The sequence below is a fragment of the Guyanagaster necrorhizus genome (genome assembly GCF_019112545.1).
Source record: "Guyanagaster necrorhizus MCA 3950 unplaced genomic scaffold BT62scaffold_4, whole genome shotgun sequence".
NCBI classification, from domain to species: Eukaryota; Fungi; Basidiomycota; class Agaricomycetes; order Agaricales; family Physalacriaceae; genus Guyanagaster; species Guyanagaster necrorhizus.
Genome location: NW_025064883.1, coordinates 719,022 through 736,984, shown reverse-complemented (window position 1 = coordinate 736,984; position 17,963 = coordinate 719,022). Strand labels below are relative to the sequence as shown.

Genomic DNA, 17,963 nt, shown 5'->3' with positions numbered 1-17,963 from the left:
GCAGCGGTGATTCCGTTATTCTGAGTACTTTTTTTCGCGTTTCTAAGTAACACTGAGCTAACATATTGTCACTAGTTCTGCGTAATCAAGCATAGGAGATGGATGGTGGCTATTTCGTACCGTGTGGATGTTTTGTATGATATATTTTCTCATGTGAATCCGTTAATGCGACTTGGCATTCACCTTGACTGGTATCAGTACCCTCTGTTCCTCAGATCTTCCCTCACCCTTTCTTCGATTTCTCTGATGGATTCGAAAATCGAACCCAGGGCAACCAACCCAAAACTCTGAGCCCCAAATGACTTCTGTTCCGTCAGTGAAAGCTCCCAAGCTAGCCATCCCCTTTGCAAAGCCTCTTCGAGAGGTACATCTTCGTCTCCTCCCAGCTCTTCTCGGACGCCACGTACCAAAACGTCCGTTTGCTCACGGAGTTTGGCAGTGAGGGCTTTTCTTTTGCGAGGTTGTGATGTCTTCTGAGTGATAGTGCCAATAACAACCTCTTCCTCCGACAGGTTCGCACCACGATGCGAAAGACTGTAGCTCGTGCAGATGCCGTGAAGCTCTGCTTGGTAGCGACGAAAGATCCTGACTAGATACTCCAGCTCTTCTAGAGATCCCCCCGTGGTCTCAATAAATTGTGAAACACGCTCTCCGATTTCTGCAAGAACAGCATCATCCTCAAAATCAAGATTCGAGAGAGCGTCAGAAATTTCATCTAAATCTTGGTGCCCTGTATCTGTATTTCCGCTTCCTCTTGTACGGCGCCTGCGATTTGGCGCGGTTTCAATGGCAGGAAGTTCTATCGCACGAAACAGCCGGCCAATGGCTCGTGAGCTGTGATAGTAGTTGGTAGAGGAAGGCCCGACGGTCTCGGGCGCGTTCCAGTCAGGTTTGGCGCGGAATTTCAGCTTGGGTATAGCACCAAGGGCAACGGGTTGACCTGATTTTGGATAGTCGACGGCATCGCTATGTAAAGCAGACAGCTTTATGCAATCTGGATCAAGAACTCCTCGAGGGCTCTGGTCTGCAATTATAAGCCAGTTGATTGCAATGATACCAAGGACCTGAAACGTTCGTCAGTTTTTGCTAGAAACTGTCACTGAACGAAAGCACACATCACTGTTGATGTACTCCATCACAAATTCCGCAACGTCCGCCATTGTACTAGGACGGTCGAGCGAGCGTTTGGGGGCCGGATCGTATTGCGCGGGATCGTAATTTTTGGTGGGGTAGAACCTTGGCATAGAATTCAAAGGAATAAGATTGTATAAATCTCCATCTAGATCCCCTCCACCCAGCATACTCGGAAGAGGTCGTGCACCTGTAAATGAATCGTCAAATAACTTGGATAGAGGAAAACGGCACTCACCCGACGTTGAGAAAACAACAGTGTTAGGAAGGGGTTCTGCAGCAAATGGCGAACCCTCTGGGGGTCCTCCGATGGCATGTACCACTCTTACGTCCCCAGGATGAATCGTGGGGGAGCGGGATATAAGCACAGGGCCTTCAAGGTATATCCTTTTCGCGGAATCCTGTGACTTGATGCACGCAAAGATCTCTCCCTCCTTCAAAGCTTGATGGATGTCCGCAACACCTACGAGTGTCCAGGCGCCGGGTATGGGAATTCGAGCATGATTTCTAAGAAGACGAAGGACATCATGCATAGCCACCGTTATCATCTTTTGATAGAATTCGCTGTTGAACATGTTGTCGACGCCGAGTTTATGAAGACCGAGGAGTACCGAAGTGAGTCGGTACGAGCTGCCAAGACCAAAACTTTCCAGCATGCGCGCGGCCTTCTCTAAGGTTTCCCTAGCTTCATGAACCTCCCGAACAGCTTTGTCTTGATACTCTTTGAAAACTTCGTAAGGAACGCCCAGATCCTCCAAAAGCATGATCAAGGGCCTATTTAAATAGTATAGACCAGGCTTATCGAAGGCCCTCGCGATTTCGACGTTCCGAGACTCGGTCCCTTCAAATTTTATCATCGAGGGGCGCAAACAGACTGTTTTCCCTTGGAGTTTGTAGTCAACTGACAGCATTCCTTTTGATCCCATAAATCGTACTTGAAAAGCACGCGGCTGTGATTTGTTCTTCCGTCTTCGCTGCTTCAGTGATTTCAAATCCGACCAAATGTCACGCGCCATCTCCAAGGAAAGTGTACCGACACCATCCGTGAAACAGTATCTATCGTTTTCAATATCAGGAATTCGGATGATTTCCTCGATCTCGGTTACCGTCGCATCGGTAGCAGTGAAGGCTTGTGATAATCTGGCCGCATACCGTGCCGGACAACGCACTAGTTCCCCATCAAACGTTCCGAGACTGTTGATGATGGTGGTGGCGTCTATTGGAACACCCTTTTCTTTGAAATGTTTAACGAACCTAGAGAGACCATGAGGTTGAGACAGTGTATGCATAGCTGCACGTACCAGACAGAGTGCTCTTTGAGCGCTGACTGTGAGTACGCAAGAAAGGTGAACCGCCGGTGTGCAATGTGCAGACCATCCAGGAGAAAGGTGCCCACTCTGAGACGAATGAGAGCGGGGCCATCCACTTCCCTGTCAAATCTATATTGAAGCCGATCTTCTTCTGCAAAACTGACACGCAAAAAAGATTCGTGGTTTGCTATGCTATAGGTGCGAATAACACGATTAGAGCGTTCTGGATAAGGACCTTCTAAGATCATCCTGGTTGGAGTAATGATGATATGGAGTGATTCAAAGAGACTTCCGTCGGTAGGCTTCAAAGACGGAGCTTTGGCCTGTGCTTTGTACTCCTGCTCCGCAAGCATGAAGCAATGAAGAACCGCTTCATCTGTCTCCGCGGGAACCGACGTCTCGTCAGAAAATAATGCCTCGGCACGGGGACGGAAATATCGAAGAAATAATGCAGTGTACTCCTTCCCTTCCACTAAAAATATTCGCTGTATGTCTGGCATCAAACCAAGCATCTCTTTGGCGTCTAGCACCAAGTTTTGAACGAGAGCTTCGATTTGAAAAGCGATGCTCCAGTGGAAGTACCTTTTCCACCGAGCAAGATCGTCCAACAAATGGGAAGAAAAAAGTCCTCGCCTATCAGCAGGATATTCCGTGTTACTAATGTTGTGAAATTGAGCCGTCCGGCTAAGATCATGAAACTTCTGTAGTTCATCAACACTGTCACAAAGAAGACGAAGGGAATGGGAAGTGAAAGGAGCAACGGTGTCATGATCGTCGAGAGGAAGTGCTTGTAGGCGCCGCCGGGGACTGTGCTCTTCTTCGAACGACGGCGGTACTAGAAAAGAGAAGAAGATTATGTTAGAGGTTAAGTACTGGTGTACTGAGACCTCTGAAATGTTCGATAACCGCGTCACGATCGCCAGAGGGGGCGAAGTGTCTGTGATCCTGATTCGGATTTCCCGACGTTCGTTGTCGAATGAAAGCGTACAACACGAGTTCGGAAAAGTTTTCTCCCACTCTATGGAAAAGACGTAGTCGCGACAATCCCATCCAAATTGAATGGTCCTGATGAGAACGGATTCTCTCTCGAGTTTCCTCGTACGCCAGTTCTGCTCTTCTACGGCCCTGGGATCGAGATACGGTGTTCGTGTAATACTTTCCACGATATCTGCTCGTGGGCCATTTCTACTGACGCAGAATTTGACTTGTCGGGACCCCACAGAGAACTTCTTGCGTCCTCGATCCCCATATTCACGGAGGAATTCGTCACCAACACTCGTTGTCGGAAGAGTTAACGCTCCTGACCCACTATGTTTCCTGGTCCCCCTCTTGTCTTTGAATAAACGAACATGAAAGTTTATTGGTGCCGGAGAGAAAGTGGTATAGCTTGGGCCGTGCAGGATCTCTGCGAGGCCGATGATGATGTCGTTTGTCGTCGAAGAGAAATTGATGTTCCGCATGGTGAACTCCATCGTGGAGGATAGTGTTGAAGACACTGACCGCCGCGATGAGAAAAAGGTTGGTAATGAGGCTGTTCACAGCTTATATACTATTGGCTTCTACTCCAAAGATAACTGAACAGCTGATTTCAAGGAAGAGCCTCGCTTATAGAGCGGTCAGATGGCGAGCCAATGCAAAAGGTGACTATCTCCTAACCCCTTCCACGAGTCGGGACTGCAATTGTGCATACTTCGGCTCAATGATGCTGAAATCTCATGGGATCTTGTAGGGGCGGCAAAGACTACCAGCCGCCACGAAATCATCGATTGCTGGGGAGTATCTGACTGATTTCTCGTCTACCAAGCCTGAGTTGTTCTTCAATGACGACCTACGCGTTCGTGCATCACCAAAATGGGGCTGCAAAGTTATTCCAACAAGTACTTACAACATCTGTAATATGTCGATTTCGTTCAAATTCACTCCTTATCCAAAGAATGGTTTCTTGTCTGGTAGTAGGGTCTGCGATGGCTGAGACAAGTAGGTGAATTTTCAGTGAGCCAAGGAAGGGAACCACCTTTGGAGGAGCGGAGAGCATGTCTGTACAATGCCAGCACTTTTTGTCGCAGAAGAAAATGTTTTAGAGTAGGCTGGTGCATAGAATAATAAAAAGTCAGACTTTGTAGGCGTGATCGTTTGAAGACCGGCGGTGCGCTTTGACCACTTGTCTGTCTCTGCTTTGGGCCGCCCACCAGCTGGTACCAACAGCTTCGTCTCCCTTCCTTTTCGTCATGACTGCACCCACAACTGATCTCTCTCTCACCGATACAGAGCCCCCAACAGACTCGGAGACGACACCTGTCGATGGCCTTGCTGTTTCTCTGCAAGGCCCAAAACTTCAAGATGAAGACATGCCAACAGAACAAGAAGACGCTTCTACTCCTCAACCCTCCCAGCGTCCACTGAGAATCTACACTAGGTCTCAGATACTCACTTTGCATAAGTCACCGTTGGTGGCGCCTCCGACGAACATGCCTGAATTGAAGGATTGGTTTGGGTGGGTTCGCTGTTTTTTATGTTCATCGTTTCTTGACCATCCTTGCAGAGCTGAAAACGAACAGAATTTGAACAAGAAAGACCATGACTCTACTCCTCCTAATAGTGCTCGGGAGCGGCGGTGAGCCACTCGAATAAACTCACCGTTTTCTGTTTTTGAGCTGACTATTCATAGATTCCGACGAGAGGTCGATGATAACGGTAAAAATTTACAAGGTTCTAGCGCTACGGACACTCATGTCGGTTATAGAAGCGTCCTCGCGGTCCTCTTTTCGATCTACTCTATCCCAGCCTTCACAAATGGGCAATTTCAAGCACCAATCTTTGCGCGACAGAGATGGTGATAAAGACAGGGACCTCAGAGACAAAGAGGGGCAGGAGAGACTACGAAACGTATAACATTGTTTCTTCTATCGCTGGCTGCCTACTAAACGAAGCCGCACTTAGCTTTCCGATAAATTCGACCGCGACCGTTTAGCGCTTCCTTTGTCTAATATAAGGGGCAAGGACAAGGAAGCTGTGTCTCATCTAGGGCCTGGATCGAGCCGAACACCTGGGCAACCTCAGCTTTCCAGTGTCGCTGCGCGACGGAGCGAAGCCAGAGAAAACGGCAAAAAGAAGGCGGGCGAGACTAACGAGGATTGGAGACGAGGTAGGACACTTGTTTCACTAATGCACTTGCATCCAGCCTGATATATCTTCAGGCGGTGAGCCTCGGCGGCTGGGAAGGGATGAACGTGAGAAACGTCGTGTTTGGATTTAGATTTTGTACTAATGAGATAGCAGGCTCAGATACTCGAGGAGACCGTGATGAACGGGACCGTCCCCGTTCTCGTGTTCGGGATAGTTCCAGGTCAAGGCGGGACCCATCTACGTCCAAGCGAGACCGTGAAGATAGAGACCGTCGGGACCGTGACCGCGAAGACCATCGTAGGGACGGCGATCGAGACGACTACCGTCGCGGAAGGGACCGTGACACGGATAGAGACAGCGATGACCCTCGACGCTGGCGAGACGACGGTAGGAGAGATGAGCGTATGGCAATGCGGCGAGAGCGAGACAGGGACCGTGAACGTGATCGGCGCGATAAGCCTGGTCATGACCAAGCGTGGGACTCCTCAAATGACCGTCGTTGGATGCCCGGAGATGACCGTTCGAAGAAAACTACCGGTAGGGACAGGAAAACTGGCATCGAGGATGGCAAAGACCGAGACGACCGACGTGGCGAGCGCGAAAAGGAGAAGGAACCTGCGTGGATGGATACATATATCCCTGCTTCATCAAGCACAGGAATATTAGGCGGCAAAAGTGCTGATGGAGAACTGGACGGCATTCAGGCTTGGAAGAAGGGTATGAAGGAAAAGGAACAACGGGAGAGCAAGGCTGAGAAGCCGTCAGAAGATCTTAAGGATGCCACCGACCAGACTTCTCCACCTGAAAAACAATTGGATGAGATTCAGATCTTCAAGATGCTGATGAAACGAGAGCAAGAGCAGAAGAAATCGGACCAGTCCAGTGACGACTCTCCTGAACTTCAAAGTCAAGACAAAGGAGCAGCAGGTAAACCTTAGTTTTTGTCTTCGTCTGACAATCTATCTTACTATGTTGAAGAAGCTCCTAGCTCCGAATCTCCGACTGGTGTGACGACAGGTCGGGGTGCCGGAGATGCTAACGCTCCTCCTTCTCTAAATACTGCTTCAACCATACAAGCAACTCCCAATGTGACTGTTGACCCTTCAGTCTCAGTGTTGTCGATGTTTGTCTCTGGGGAACAGTCCAAGCAGACAAGTACTCTTCCTGACCGAGAGAGACCCAAAACTCCTACTTCTTCGAGACTTTTCCCCCGACCGATCAATCAAGATGGAACTCAAGCAGACCGCTCTTCCGTTGACCCTCTGCAGCCTCAGCCCACTACTGTTTTCAATCCTCCTCAGGGTTCTCGCCTTCTAGCCTTTGGCTCTCGGGCACCTGCAAAGCCACAAACGTCTACATCTCTACTCGCGAACGGCGCCGGGACGCTGCAATCCCAAACAAAATCTTCTTTGGTGCAACTCAATCTTCCTCCGAATGTTTTGCCGCTGGAAAGCTCAAAACTAGAATCTCATCGTATGCCAAATACCTTTTCACCCTTCGAGGAACATGACCATAGTCTATCATCGAGCGCAGCAGAATCCGCACGTCGCGAGCGCCAGTCAATGTCGTCAGAATCTGGTCCTTGGGGTGATCTTAGTGCCGAAGGTTCTGCCCTAGGGCAGGCGTCTGGGAAGGGCAGCCGATTTGCGAAGTTCTTCGATGGTAAAACACGGGAAGGGTTTGCGTACGCCCCCAAAGCACAAACTCCCGTTGGCTTCATGTCTTCCTCGCCAACGCCTGGTCAGCGGCCCGAGGGTGGATATAGTGGGAATCCTGACCTTCGAAATATGGATGACATCTATGCTATGTTGAACAATTCATCACAGGTGCGTTCTTGTGGGCTTATATGTACCATTTCTTACGAATCGCAAAGGCTCAGCGGTCCAATAACATGAATCCGCCAAATTCTGCCCCTACGATCGGTGGCATCCCTTTCGGACAGCATGCGCAGGCCCAATTACACTTGCTTCAGCAACAGCAAATGCAATCACAATCACATCATTTGCAGAATAGTCGCCTGGAACCATTATATGAGAGCCGTCTCGATAACCGTAACTTTATGCCAGATGGACTAGTACCTGGATTGCGATCCGCCCCTCCACCGCGGAATCGTGAAAACGGCGGGATGTTTTCAGATCCCTTGGATGAGGCTATTCATCTGAATGCCCAACGCATTCCTCCTATGCCGCAGCGTGGAATTGATCATCTTTACTCTGGCCCAGTCCCTTATTCCCAGCAGGCCGGGCGGCATGCGGCGCTACCCTTACAACAGTACCGTGGTGGACCCTCGCCTATTTCCAGCCAGAACCCGTTAGCATCTCAACATCAGCGTATACCTCCAGGTTTAGCAAATCTTGGAGGACGTCCGCCCCATGAACCTAACCAGTTTGTTGGTGTACCAAGCATCCACGGTGGACCCGTGAATGGGCCTCAACCTTTCACGACCTTTGGCCCTGGGGGAAACCTGGGATACGTAGGCCCCCCTCGGGCCCCTCAACAATTACAAAGTACTGTTTCACAGCATCCACTCGGAGGTCTGGGGCATCCAAATGGACTGGATTTACGGAACGCCAATCAATCCCAACTTTTGAATATGGGAACGCTTGGCGGTAGTGTCCGAGGCATGGGCGCCAACGTATATCCTGGACAGAACCATAGTGCACAGGCCTCGCTTCATGCTATGCGCCAGCCGCAGCAACAGCTCCCTCCTCATCTCGCCCCTCATATGCTGCCCCATCTTCAACAACAGGTACCACCAAACGCTCAATCGGCTGATCTCATGGCACTTCTGTTAGGCGGTCAACGCAGAGAGTAGAACAAGACCCAAACCTGACTTGACGAATCTCCTGTTGCATTACAGTTTCACTTTGTCAATAGTTTATCACCTGCTACGACAGACCTTGCTATACCTTGAATGTGCAGTGTTAGGCTCTGGATGATGACAGTGAGTCCAGTACAAGACATGGCTCTGTTGACGAACAGCGTAGAAGTGCTGCAGATAACAAATGACGGCAGCAATTGAACCAGGGAAGTAGAATCCTCTGCTTTATATCGCATGTCACGTTAACGGCACATCTCTGATTTCCGTTAACCATTGGTTCAATCTCGTTACTGACACGGGCAGACTGACGCATGTAGACATGGTGACAAGTTTGGGCGGGGAGGTTCGGGTATTGGGTGTGTGACTACGACATCCAGGTGAAACTACATTGGGACTAACGATAATTGTGGGCTCAGCTATTCTGCTTCTATCATATCCGGGCCCTTTTACTCCTCATCCGCCGAGGATATGTACGGGCATGAACAAACCAAGTCTACGTTGACAATCTGAAGGACTGTCGCAGGCGCCGATTTAGAGACTAGGTGACATTCAAAGTGTTATTCAGCGTTCTCCATTCTTTATAGATAATAGAGTCATGAAACTGACTGCTGAAACGACAGCAGTGTAAAACCATGGCATTTGTCACTAGCGGTCCATGCAATGGCCCTATGCAGGACATCTGGACGAATGCATGTGTCCCTCATGGAGATCTGACGCTCATGCGTCTGTCTAGAGTACGATGTATGACCTGCTAGGATCCCCCTTTGAAATGTCTTGCAGGAACAAGCTCCCTTGGGGGGGTACTCCGGCAAGGCGCCTTGATTTGGTAGGTTTTATTGCAAGCCCCGCCAGACTTGGTTATTGTGATTCGTCGAGAACAAATAGCCTTGTTTCTGCTTCAGTTCTTTCCTTTGGCGAATCACGCAAAACAGAAAAGAAAAAATCGCATTTCATTCTATGGTTTGCCCCACCGCGGCATCAAATAACTTACGGAACCCCTTATATATGGGACTCGCCACACCTCTACTGCAGTGGCTATAATATCATACGACCCTGGTCGGTGGCGTCAAGTTCCGAGTTTCAGCTACCACCTACGTATCGCGACGCTGTTGTGGAACTCACAAGGCACGAACATCTCGAATGGGTTTGTGGACATCATTCTCCGTCCCAGACTGAACGCATATTATTATTTAGATGTTCCAGCAGCATTTTAACGACTGACCCCACATATTTCATCTGAGATCGCTCCGTAACTTATATCCGAGCAGTCTTTCACAGCCTCAATAACTTATGACGCGGGTAACTGTGACGAGGACCATACATCATATTTCATAGTAATGATAAGTTGTTTCAAGGACAGCTGTGTGATCCAAAATAGATTCTAATCCCTAAAATAGTCGTGCCTTTTCCAGGCACTTTAGTACGGGTGTGCGTCCATCGGATGCCATTTCTGGTCTCTACGTTGTTTATTGTTCGAAATCCATAAATTTCTACGTACCAATAGACAAGATTTCGGCACTTCGGCAACGCTGACCAGGATGAGAAGCCTCGGGACAAATTTGCTTAATTTGGAATAAAGCCAGGACCCCATCGAAGATCTGGGCACCTACCGGGCCCGACATATCCTCCAATTGCAAGGTCCTTTCGTCCTTACCACTGATTCAAACTCAATAACTGATGGCAATGTATCGTAGTACAGGAGCTCCTTGATAGCAACCAGGTGTCGAGATAGTAGGAGGTTGGGAATCTTACTATGAAATGTTATCTGTATCTCCGTTATAGAAGATGGATCTTACCGTGGACCGTGGTACGCTAGTTCAATTTTCCGCTTCTTCAGACCTGACATAAAGCTTCAAAACACAAAATTTCACACTGGGACGAGGCAAGCAACTGCAAGGAAAAATCTCCGAAGCGGAGAAATAATAAATTTAAAGCCTGGGTCGTCGTCAACGTCAACATCCAAGGCGACTTAGCGCCCTGGGGTGGGCGTACGCTTTACCGAGATCAAAGGCATGCTTGTCATTGCAATGGTTCTAGCGTGCGGAAACTGTACAGCGCTCATATTTATGTACATTGTTTTTGAAACAGTTCAGCGTCAGGAGTCACAGCAGCCGGCGTTCTTATTTGCAGGACTTGATAATGCATACGAATTTCAACGTAAACTATTTAGGCCTTCGAGAAGTGGTATGCTCTCGCTGATCCTTTACATGGTACCTTGTTAGGTTGCGTACTGAGAGCCGAGGCACAAAAGGATGCCCTTGTTGGGGCAAAACGAAACCCACGGTAGGAAATCTGGGATTCTGTTACTCATGGAGTGGCTCACGATGACATATGCTTCTGCGAAGTACCGGTCTTCGATCTGACTTGAATGATCGCGGTAACAAGGTCGCATGCTTCCCTGATTCTGTCATATCTTTCACTCGGTACAGCGTAGGAAGATATTGACAATTTAGCTACCTCACGGTAAATCAGTCTCATCACTCTAATCACTCGTGCATCACGTCGCTGTACTCTTTGGATCTGAGGCTGCGTGTCATGAGTTTAACTGTAAATATGTAATCGCAGCTACCTCGCTTCGTATTTCGAAAGGTACATGTGTAACAAAGTCGATAATTAAAAGGCATACTGTTGAAGACCGGGTGGTGTCTGACGTGCAGAATTCACGGATACGTCGCTCGAATATCTATCTATTCGGAACCTAGGACTTGCCACGGGCGCAGCACCGACGAGGGATGTCGCACGGATGATCTAAGTGATTTGTATACGTGAGATTAGAGGAAGAAAAGGGTACAATGTGGCATATGATGGGTGATAAGTGTGACTGATGAGAATGGGCAATGATGCACGGCTCTCACGGTCACAATGGGTAGGCAGTTCATTATAAAAAATATGGACACGTTGGTAGTTAATTTTGTTAATGGACGGTAGTTAGATTGAGACTACGGCGTCCTTGGCGGAAGAGGACGGACGTCGCACTAATGCACGTCTGAGGAAGAGGACAGTGGCAAATTACGTGACTACAGCTTACCTAAATAGAGCCGCGCACCAAGTGTCAAGTTGAAGACGAATTCTCTGCCTGCAGGCAGAAAACGTGGTGCATTTCCATACAAATGGGTATTCATCCGATACGAATCACAGATGAAGATCAAGGGTTTCCCTATCACCGAACAGACAAATAGTCCGATTTTGCCCTGCACTGCGAGGCGTATAAGCGGAACACGCCTTGAACACATTGCCAGAGCTCGCCATTCAAAAACTGCTGGCTGCGAAACTGACAATCTTTTTTTCAGCCATCCCTCTGCTACGTACTCGCTGTGTTTCTGTGCACTTGTCGGGTGCGTTGCACCGCCCTCCTGGCCCAACGATAGCCCATACGATATCGCATCGTTGTCTACATTCTCCGAGTCATTCACCACAGTCGTTCCTTTCCTCGCTTTTTTCTCGGTTCTCTTGTCGTCATAACATCCAACTATAATTTCTTTTCTAATCCAAGCAGGATACCTGCTTTCTCCTTTATCCTGGGTCAAATAAGTGATTGTCTCCGCGTTGTGAGTGGCTGCCTCGAGAGGGTGATTGGGAGACTAACGCGGCGAACAGGCGCTGCGATATCCGCATTAAAAATTGGTGCGTGTACAGTCCTTACAGAGACCCGCACCGGCCCTGATGGACAACGACAGACATTGTTACTGAGGTGCGTTTTCGTTACGTCGGTACGTCATGTCGAGGTGGCTGTAAAACGTGGGGCGTGGGAACTAGCGCCGATGATCTCACAATCTAGCTCGGCTGCCACAGTTTCCGAACCTTTTTCCGGCCTTTTTTCTTCCCGCCATTGTCCCTACTGGTCTTGCTGGCATTTTTTTTAGTCTGTGCAACGCTGCAGGCTGATATGCCCTGTTATCGCAATGAATGTGCAGCACTCGGGTGCCGTAAGATGGCAGGAGATGTCAGGGCACGATTGAGCGCTGATAATCGAAGACTTCTGACACCGCAACCGGCAGCATTTTCCCGATTGATCTGGACTTTTCATCCTATTTCACGCATTTCAACCGAATCTTGCAATTTCATCGATTCTTTATTTATTTCTATTTTATTATATTTTCGTCCGATTCGAGTATTTCGTACTTTATATACTCTTTGGCCTCGACCTCGCTTCTTCTCTTCGTCGTCGACGTCGTCGACCCTCCCCTTCTGCCATCCTCACGACCATCCACGCTGACCACGATTCTTATTTCTTCCAGTGCCTCTTCACTCACGATCTGCACACGCTTCGCTGTCGCTGGAGCTGTTCCTATTGCATGAATAGCAACCACACATTGGTGAGTCGTCGTTTTTTTATTATGTTTTCGATCGTCTTGTCCTCTTGTCTGTGTCGGTGTCACTCGATCGCGTGGCTGGCCATTGGCTTGCTCCAACATTCACCATTTATGGCATTTTCCAAGGCGTTGGTCACTTGCCTTGGTTCTGTACCACCACCACCACCACCACCATCATCACGCGCTGCGCCTGCCACTTGCATTCTGCAGACACGCCGTCTAGGTCTTGTTTCTTCTTTTTTTTTTTTTTGCAGGGCCTTCTCTCTCATCCTACTACCCCTAATCATGTCTTCATGCGCTTACCTGCCTTCTTCCACCAGTCTCCACGACATGAAGGATCTTTCGAACAAACACACCCGAACCTCCATTATCTACCCAAGGAAGCGGCCGTCTCCCCATGGCGTGTCCAAGAAGACACCGTTGCTCCCTGCTTATGGTCCTTCTCGCAGGTCGCCTCGCTCCGCCAAATCGGCCCTCATTCTGCAACGCCAACGTGACATACACACTCTCGCCCTTCGGCGAGAGGGTGTTCTGCTGGAAGACGAGTATCGTGATGAAATAAGAGTCTACATGCATGAGATGGAGGTATGTATTTCGCACATCTTGGCGTCTACGCATATACCCAATTTCCTCTTACCTCTCTAGCTCTTCACCATGTCTTCGACCCAGTCCATGGATCAACAACCCGAGATTCGATGGCACATGCGTCCCTGTCTCGTTGACTTTCTTGTGGAGGTTCACTTCAGCTTTAGGCTGCGGCCAGAAACGTTATATCTTGCGCTCAATATTGTCGATCGTTACGTCTCTCGGCGGATCGTATATATCAAGCATTATCAGCTCGTCGGCTGCGCTGCTCTATGGATTGCCGCAAAGTTTGAAGATGCCAAGGACCGTGTCCCTACGGTCCAGGATCTCGTGCAGATGTGCCACGACGCGTATGAAGAGTCGGCCTTTATCCAAATGGAGGGTCACGTTTTATCCACCATTCAATGGACCCTTGGCCATCCGACGGCCGAAGCTTGGCTTCGGCTTATGTGCTGCGGTCCTTGTCTGGAGGAAGCCAAAGTGCAGCATGTCGCTCGTTTTCTCATGGAGATAACCCTCTTCTATCGCGAATTTGTCAGATTTGCTCCCTCGTCTATCGCCTTGGCTGCTCTTACCCTGTCACGGTTCGTCTGTGGTAAGCCGCGCCGTTTATGGGAGGAATCAGACGAGTGTTTGGAGGTGGTCGAGCTCCTGGATACCCGTCTCGGAACGCATGTCAACGACTTGTCGGAGACTTTGGTGAAGAAATACTCGTATGCTTTCTATTCGAAAGCCGCTACATTTGTCGTGCAGTACTATTTGAAGGGAGGTCGCTTCGCTGGACAGACCTACTCGCCTTTCCCTGTGACTCCGACCCGTTCCGTCGCTCCATCTGTTGTCAGCACTCCCATGAGTGCCACAACGTCGGTGTCGGACACGTCCGATGATTTCCCCCTCACGCCGACGACACCTGCAGTGCTATCCAGCGAGCCCTATATTACGAGTGAATCCTTCATGGATTATAACTCTGATGACAAGGAGAATGTACCCACAACTTTTGAGCCTATCATTAGTAAGCACAGGCCGGATAGCCCTCTGGACCAATATCTCCCGCACGACTTTGTGACCTGTCGGCCAGCGCTGCAGAATCGCAATGTATCGCCAAGATTTGCATTTCCATAGCAGTCTTCTTCAAAGCCGCAACTGCGTCTGTATTTCTCGTCATCCCTTCCCGTCTTGTCTCCTTGTTCCAGTCCAAAAGTTTTCAGTACCGCAAAATGTAATACCATACATGTCGCCTCGCATCCGACAATCCGCAATCCTGTTTTCTACAATATCAATCATCCATGCATCACTTTCTCTCACAATTGTTACCATCTTCCCATTTATCCCACTATCATCCCCATCCATCATTATCGTCACAGCTATTGTACATTGGCAGGCTTACAACCTATTCAATGGGTCGTGAAGATTATCTCGATCTATTCGACGTACTTTGGTTGAAGGACGCCAAGTCGGGACGAAAGGCAGCTCCGCTCAGCTTGCGTTTCTTGGACTGCAATTTCTAAAGTTTTCCCTCGCCTCATTAAGTTGTGGAGAGGTCACCTATTCGTTTGCCCGCGATTACATCTACTCCGCTATTCCGCCGCACATTCCTCGTCCGCGACATTACGTTCATTCTGAACCCTGTCTCTCTGCATATGGCCATCATTCTCCCATTCACTTCATTCACATTACCTACTGCATGCATTCGCTTGCAAATTACTCTATTCTTTCTCAAGACCCGCATTGTTTTATTTTATTCTTCAACTTATCGTTCATTTTATTTCCTTTCCTCGTCGCCGACCAGCCTGGCATCAATTACACGCCAGTTCCATATATTTTTTGGTCTTCGCGCCTAGACACCCCCGTTGTACCTCACAAGTACAATATCGCATCGGCATTCCATAGCATTCCCCTTCATTGCACATTACATTTTTAACTTCTGACCTTTTACTTATATTTTTGAACTCCTCCGTCGCACACCTCGTCCTGTTGCAATCGCGTTCCTTATCAAGCAAATCACTCTGTCGTCTTAACAGTATCTGGTTGTCTGAAAGTTTTCGGAGTTTTTGGTTGCAAGACCACGAATGACTGGATCTAGGCTAGACAGCAAGTGCTCAAAAATCGGATTCTCTCATCTGATGGTGGCTCAAACATCAGTCGTTTTGTCAAGAATCTGTGATCACCGCTAGAGCTTCCTTATTATCACCGCATAAGCGGAGTTTGCTCAGATCGATGGAGTGCATTGACACTGTGCCGAGCATGGACTTGGTGAAGAAGGGATTGGTGGAACGAGATGGTCAAAAATCTAGGCGGGACTCAAACAGCTATTGTGAATATGAGAAGGAATTTCAATGATCCTTTCTGACAAGCCTTATTGGCCGTATGCTATGGCGCAGGGTCCTTTGACAACATACGACGATGCCCGGCACCTTGGGAATATCGGCCTATTATTACTGTACGCTTGTGAGAAGGGAGGTCTCGTCGTAAATGGTTCAGTGAGTCAGCTTTTGGCGATGCTATCTGATACTCTACATGTAATTGCGTTCAATTTGGGTGTCGTGTTTTCTTGTACATGGATACATTTGCCGACAACAATAAAGACTCCGCTCAGAAAGTAATATCATCGCTGTTCAAATTCAAGTATGTAATACCTTTATCCTTATTTTGACCACGGCCCATTCATAGCAGCCGGTGATATATAGATGCGTAGAAACTTATCTTCTCTCGCCACATGCTGAGAAACCTTGGTGGAGGTATTCTGAAGTTCCAACACCCAGAAGCGCTTCGTTCACTGCAAAACCCAAGTATCGCCATCTTTCTTAATTCCTACCGGTCGCTTCTCGTCAAGACTGGTGCGACCGGCGTTCAAGATAGCAGTTGTGAGTACGGTGTTTGCGATTGTCGGAAGGCCGTGCAAATCGTAATCTGCAGGTTTCGTTATGCCAGCATTGACACTGCGAGCCGCGTCGACAAACTTCTCGATGGAAATATAGCCATACCCTCGTTGCCCGTCAAAGTGCCCGCTTTCAGAGGGTGAATATTTCATACTATGAGGGCCAAGACGTATGAAGCATCAGTTGCCGGCTGCCGAGACGAAGCGCTCATTAGAACGGATTATACCACGACTTGCCAGTGTCGTCGACGGTCACATCATAGCCACGATGAGCTTGGTCGACAGTAATGTCGCCCTGGGACAAACCCCCCACAAGGGTTAGCCTTCTTGAAGAGTACAAGTTATAAAGTTACATACCTTTTCACCCATGTAATACCACTGTTGAGCAGAATGAACACCGGATTTTAAAGGTGCTGTCCAGCTCGCAGTGTAGACTCCTGTACCTCGATGCTTCGGGCTCTTAATCGATTGCCAGTCCACCATAAGCGTAATAGTGTCTTCAGTTTGGGGGTCACAGTTATATGGTTCGCTGGTGGCGATACCGGCGGCAGCGCTCGCCACGACTCGCGTCGGAACTGCAATGTCCTGAAGGATCCAGCAGCAGATGTCAACGTGATGGGATGACAGGTAATAGCTAAAGTATTGTGTATGTTGAGCATTTCCGAGTGCAAATCCATAAATGAAAGCGCAAACCTGATATCCGAGTCCTTACCAGCCCAGGCGCGGAAAGTATCAAGCTGGCTCTTTGGTTGGCTCATCCACGCGCTGAAAAAGTTAAACTCGCCCAAACTTGCGGCTTTAGCTTTGGCGTCGCTGTACACAGGATCGAATCTAGGCCGCACGTTTAACATCCCAGCGCCATGGTCGATGAAACGATATAACCAGCAAACCTTTTGTGATGTTCAACGAAACAAATAACATTGTGCTTCTTCGCAGCCGCTATTAATTTGTTGTGGTCTGACAGTAACTTGACGGCGGGTTTGGTGACGAGGACATGAATTCCGCGTTCGATGGCGTACATAGCAATACTGTAGTGGGTAGCTGATCCACAGATAAGTAAATCGATTTTCGATCCGATAGGTACAAGAGCGCACAGTCCGGTGTGAAAATTATAGCCGCATCTCCGGGCTTCATCTTGTCCATAGCAGACTTGTCTAAACACACACACATATATAGTAAGCGTGGTTTTAACATTTTCAGTCACGTACAAGCCTCTGGATCCATTTTATCCACGTCCGGGAACGAATCAAATCTGTAAAATACCAATAAATATCTAAGAATACATAGGAAGAGTGATGCCGCACATTGTATCCATGTCCTTATAAACGGCTGCGATGTTTTGAGCCAAATGCTCCCTAATAACGGGAAACTTGTGGCCGTTAACACCGGCCATTCCGAGCTTATTGACTTTTCCCAGTCTTCGAAGATCAAAGCACGTCAGGGCGACGACCTTTCACTGCGTGAGACGATATGACAAGCCATAGTTTCTGACGACGTACTCCGATCTGTCACATAAACGTTAGGGTTTTCATAGAATAGTGACCATAAAACGTCAGTTAACCTTTTTGTCTGACTTGGATGCCCCAGATCCTGTCCACCCGGTAGTGTACTCGCCCTAGAATGGTTCGTAGTTGGTCAATTGAAATCACCGTTAGAGCTTAACGTCGTACAGCACCGCCTGCTGAAGCATCAACTAGACGCTACAGATGTTCATGAGTCAACGCACACATCAGGATATTCAGTTTTTCCATATTCGCCATTGAATCAGAGAACGGAAGATAGGGAAGTTGGTTGGATCA

At 48.6% G+C, this 17,963-nt stretch overlaps 5 protein-coding genes across 5 annotated transcripts; 3 read left to right on the top strand and 2 right to left on the bottom strand.

Annotated features, from left to right (window-relative positions):
• Positions 1–4: 4 nt before the first annotated feature.
• On the bottom strand, positions 5–4,106 carry BT62DRAFT_507074 (RdRP-domain-containing protein). The gene is made up of 3 exons (XM_043181193.1): positions 2,433–4,106; positions 1,116–2,385; positions 5–1,064 (listed from the first exon to the last, which is right to left on the bottom strand). The coding sequence occupies exons 1-3, from the start codon at positions 3,911–3,913 to the stop codon at positions 195–197; spliced, it is 3,621 nt and encodes a 1,206-aa protein (XP_043043846.1). The 5' UTR covers positions 3,914–4,106; the 3' UTR covers positions 5–194.
• A 483-nt stretch (positions 4,107–4,589) lies between these two features.
• On the top strand, positions 4,590–8,437 carry BT62DRAFT_506784 (uncharacterized protein). Its single transcript, XM_043181192.1, has 9 exons — positions 4,590–4,935; positions 4,984–5,055; positions 5,110–5,135; positions 5,185–5,327; positions 5,382–5,586; positions 5,639–5,671; positions 5,721–6,494; positions 6,546–7,393; positions 7,441–8,437. Exons 1-9 carry the CDS (start codon positions 4,670–4,672, stop codon positions 8,380–8,382), a joined length of 3,309 nt encoding a protein of 1,102 aa, XP_043043845.1. The 5' UTR covers positions 4,590–4,669; the 3' UTR covers positions 8,383–8,437.
• Positions 8,438–9,020: 583 nt separating this feature from the next.
• On the top strand, positions 9,021–11,140 carry BT62DRAFT_1001182 (uncharacterized protein; the record flags this gene model as incomplete). The annotated part of the gene is made up of 11 exons (XM_043176700.1): positions 9,021–9,111; positions 9,169–9,214; positions 9,274–9,532; positions 10,171–10,195; positions 10,239–10,376; positions 10,426–10,545; positions 10,611–10,671; positions 10,734–10,811; positions 10,861–10,895; positions 10,954–10,977; positions 11,046–11,140. 11 exons carry the CDS (start codon positions 9,021–9,023, stop codon positions 11,138–11,140), a joined length of 972 nt encoding a protein of 323 aa, XP_043043844.1.
• A 1,425-nt stretch (positions 11,141–12,565) lies between these two features.
• On the top strand, positions 12,566–14,490 carry BT62DRAFT_506514 (uncharacterized protein). The gene is made up of 3 exons (XM_043181191.1): positions 12,566–12,704; positions 13,022–13,286; positions 13,347–14,490. The coding sequence occupies exons 2-3, from the start codon at positions 13,032–13,034 to the stop codon at positions 14,406–14,408; spliced, it is 1,317 nt and encodes a 438-aa protein (XP_043043843.1). The 5' UTR covers positions 12,566–12,704; positions 13,022–13,031; the 3' UTR covers positions 14,409–14,490.
• A 1,569-nt stretch (positions 14,491–16,059) lies between these two features.
• BT62DRAFT_1072432 (NAD(P)-binding protein) lies at positions 16,060–17,924 on the bottom strand (the record flags this gene model as incomplete). The annotated part of the gene is made up of 12 exons (XM_043178851.1): positions 16,060–16,318; positions 16,383–16,459; positions 16,522–16,798; positions 16,858–16,995; positions 17,055–17,205; positions 17,259–17,318; positions 17,373–17,416; positions 17,469–17,614; positions 17,664–17,669; positions 17,726–17,779; positions 17,835–17,842; positions 17,891–17,924. The coding sequence occupies 12 exons, from the start codon at positions 17,922–17,924 to the stop codon at positions 16,060–16,062; spliced, it is 1,254 nt and encodes a 417-aa protein (XP_043043842.1).
• Positions 17,925–17,963: the final 39 nt, after the last annotated feature.

Excerpts from the sequence above, each read along its gene's own strand:
- BT62DRAFT_507074 (XM_043181193.1), bottom strand. The coding sequence starts at position 3,913 with ATGGAGTTCACCATGCGGAACATCAATTTCTCTTCGACGACAAACGAC. Across the intron at positions 2,386-2,432 it reads CTCAAAGAGCACTCTGTCTG|GTTCGTTAAACATTTCAAAG; the intron begins GTACGTGCAGCT and ends TGGTCTCTCTAG. Across the intron at positions 1,065-1,115 it reads TGGAGTACATCAACAGTGAT|GTCCTTGGTATCATTGCAAT; the intron begins GTGTGCTTTCGT and ends CGAACGTTTCAG.
- BT62DRAFT_506784 (XM_043181192.1), top strand. The coding sequence starts at position 4,670 with ATGACTGCACCCACAACTGATCTCTCTCTCACCGATACAGAGCCCCCA. Across the intron at positions 5,587-5,638 it reads TAACGAGGATTGGAGACGAG|GCGGTGAGCCTCGGCGGCTG; the intron begins GTAGGACACTTG and ends ATATATCTTCAG. Across the intron at positions 6,495-6,545 it reads TCAAGACAAAGGAGCAGCAG|AAGCTCCTAGCTCCGAATCT; the intron begins GTAAACCTTAGT and ends ACTATGTTGAAG.
- BT62DRAFT_506514 (XM_043181191.1), top strand. The coding sequence starts at position 13,032 with ATGAAGGATCTTTCGAACAAACACACCCGAACCTCCATTATCTACCCA. Across the intron at positions 13,287-13,346 it reads TCTACATGCATGAGATGGAG|CTCTTCACCATGTCTTCGAC; the intron begins GTATGTATTTCG and ends TTACCTCTCTAG.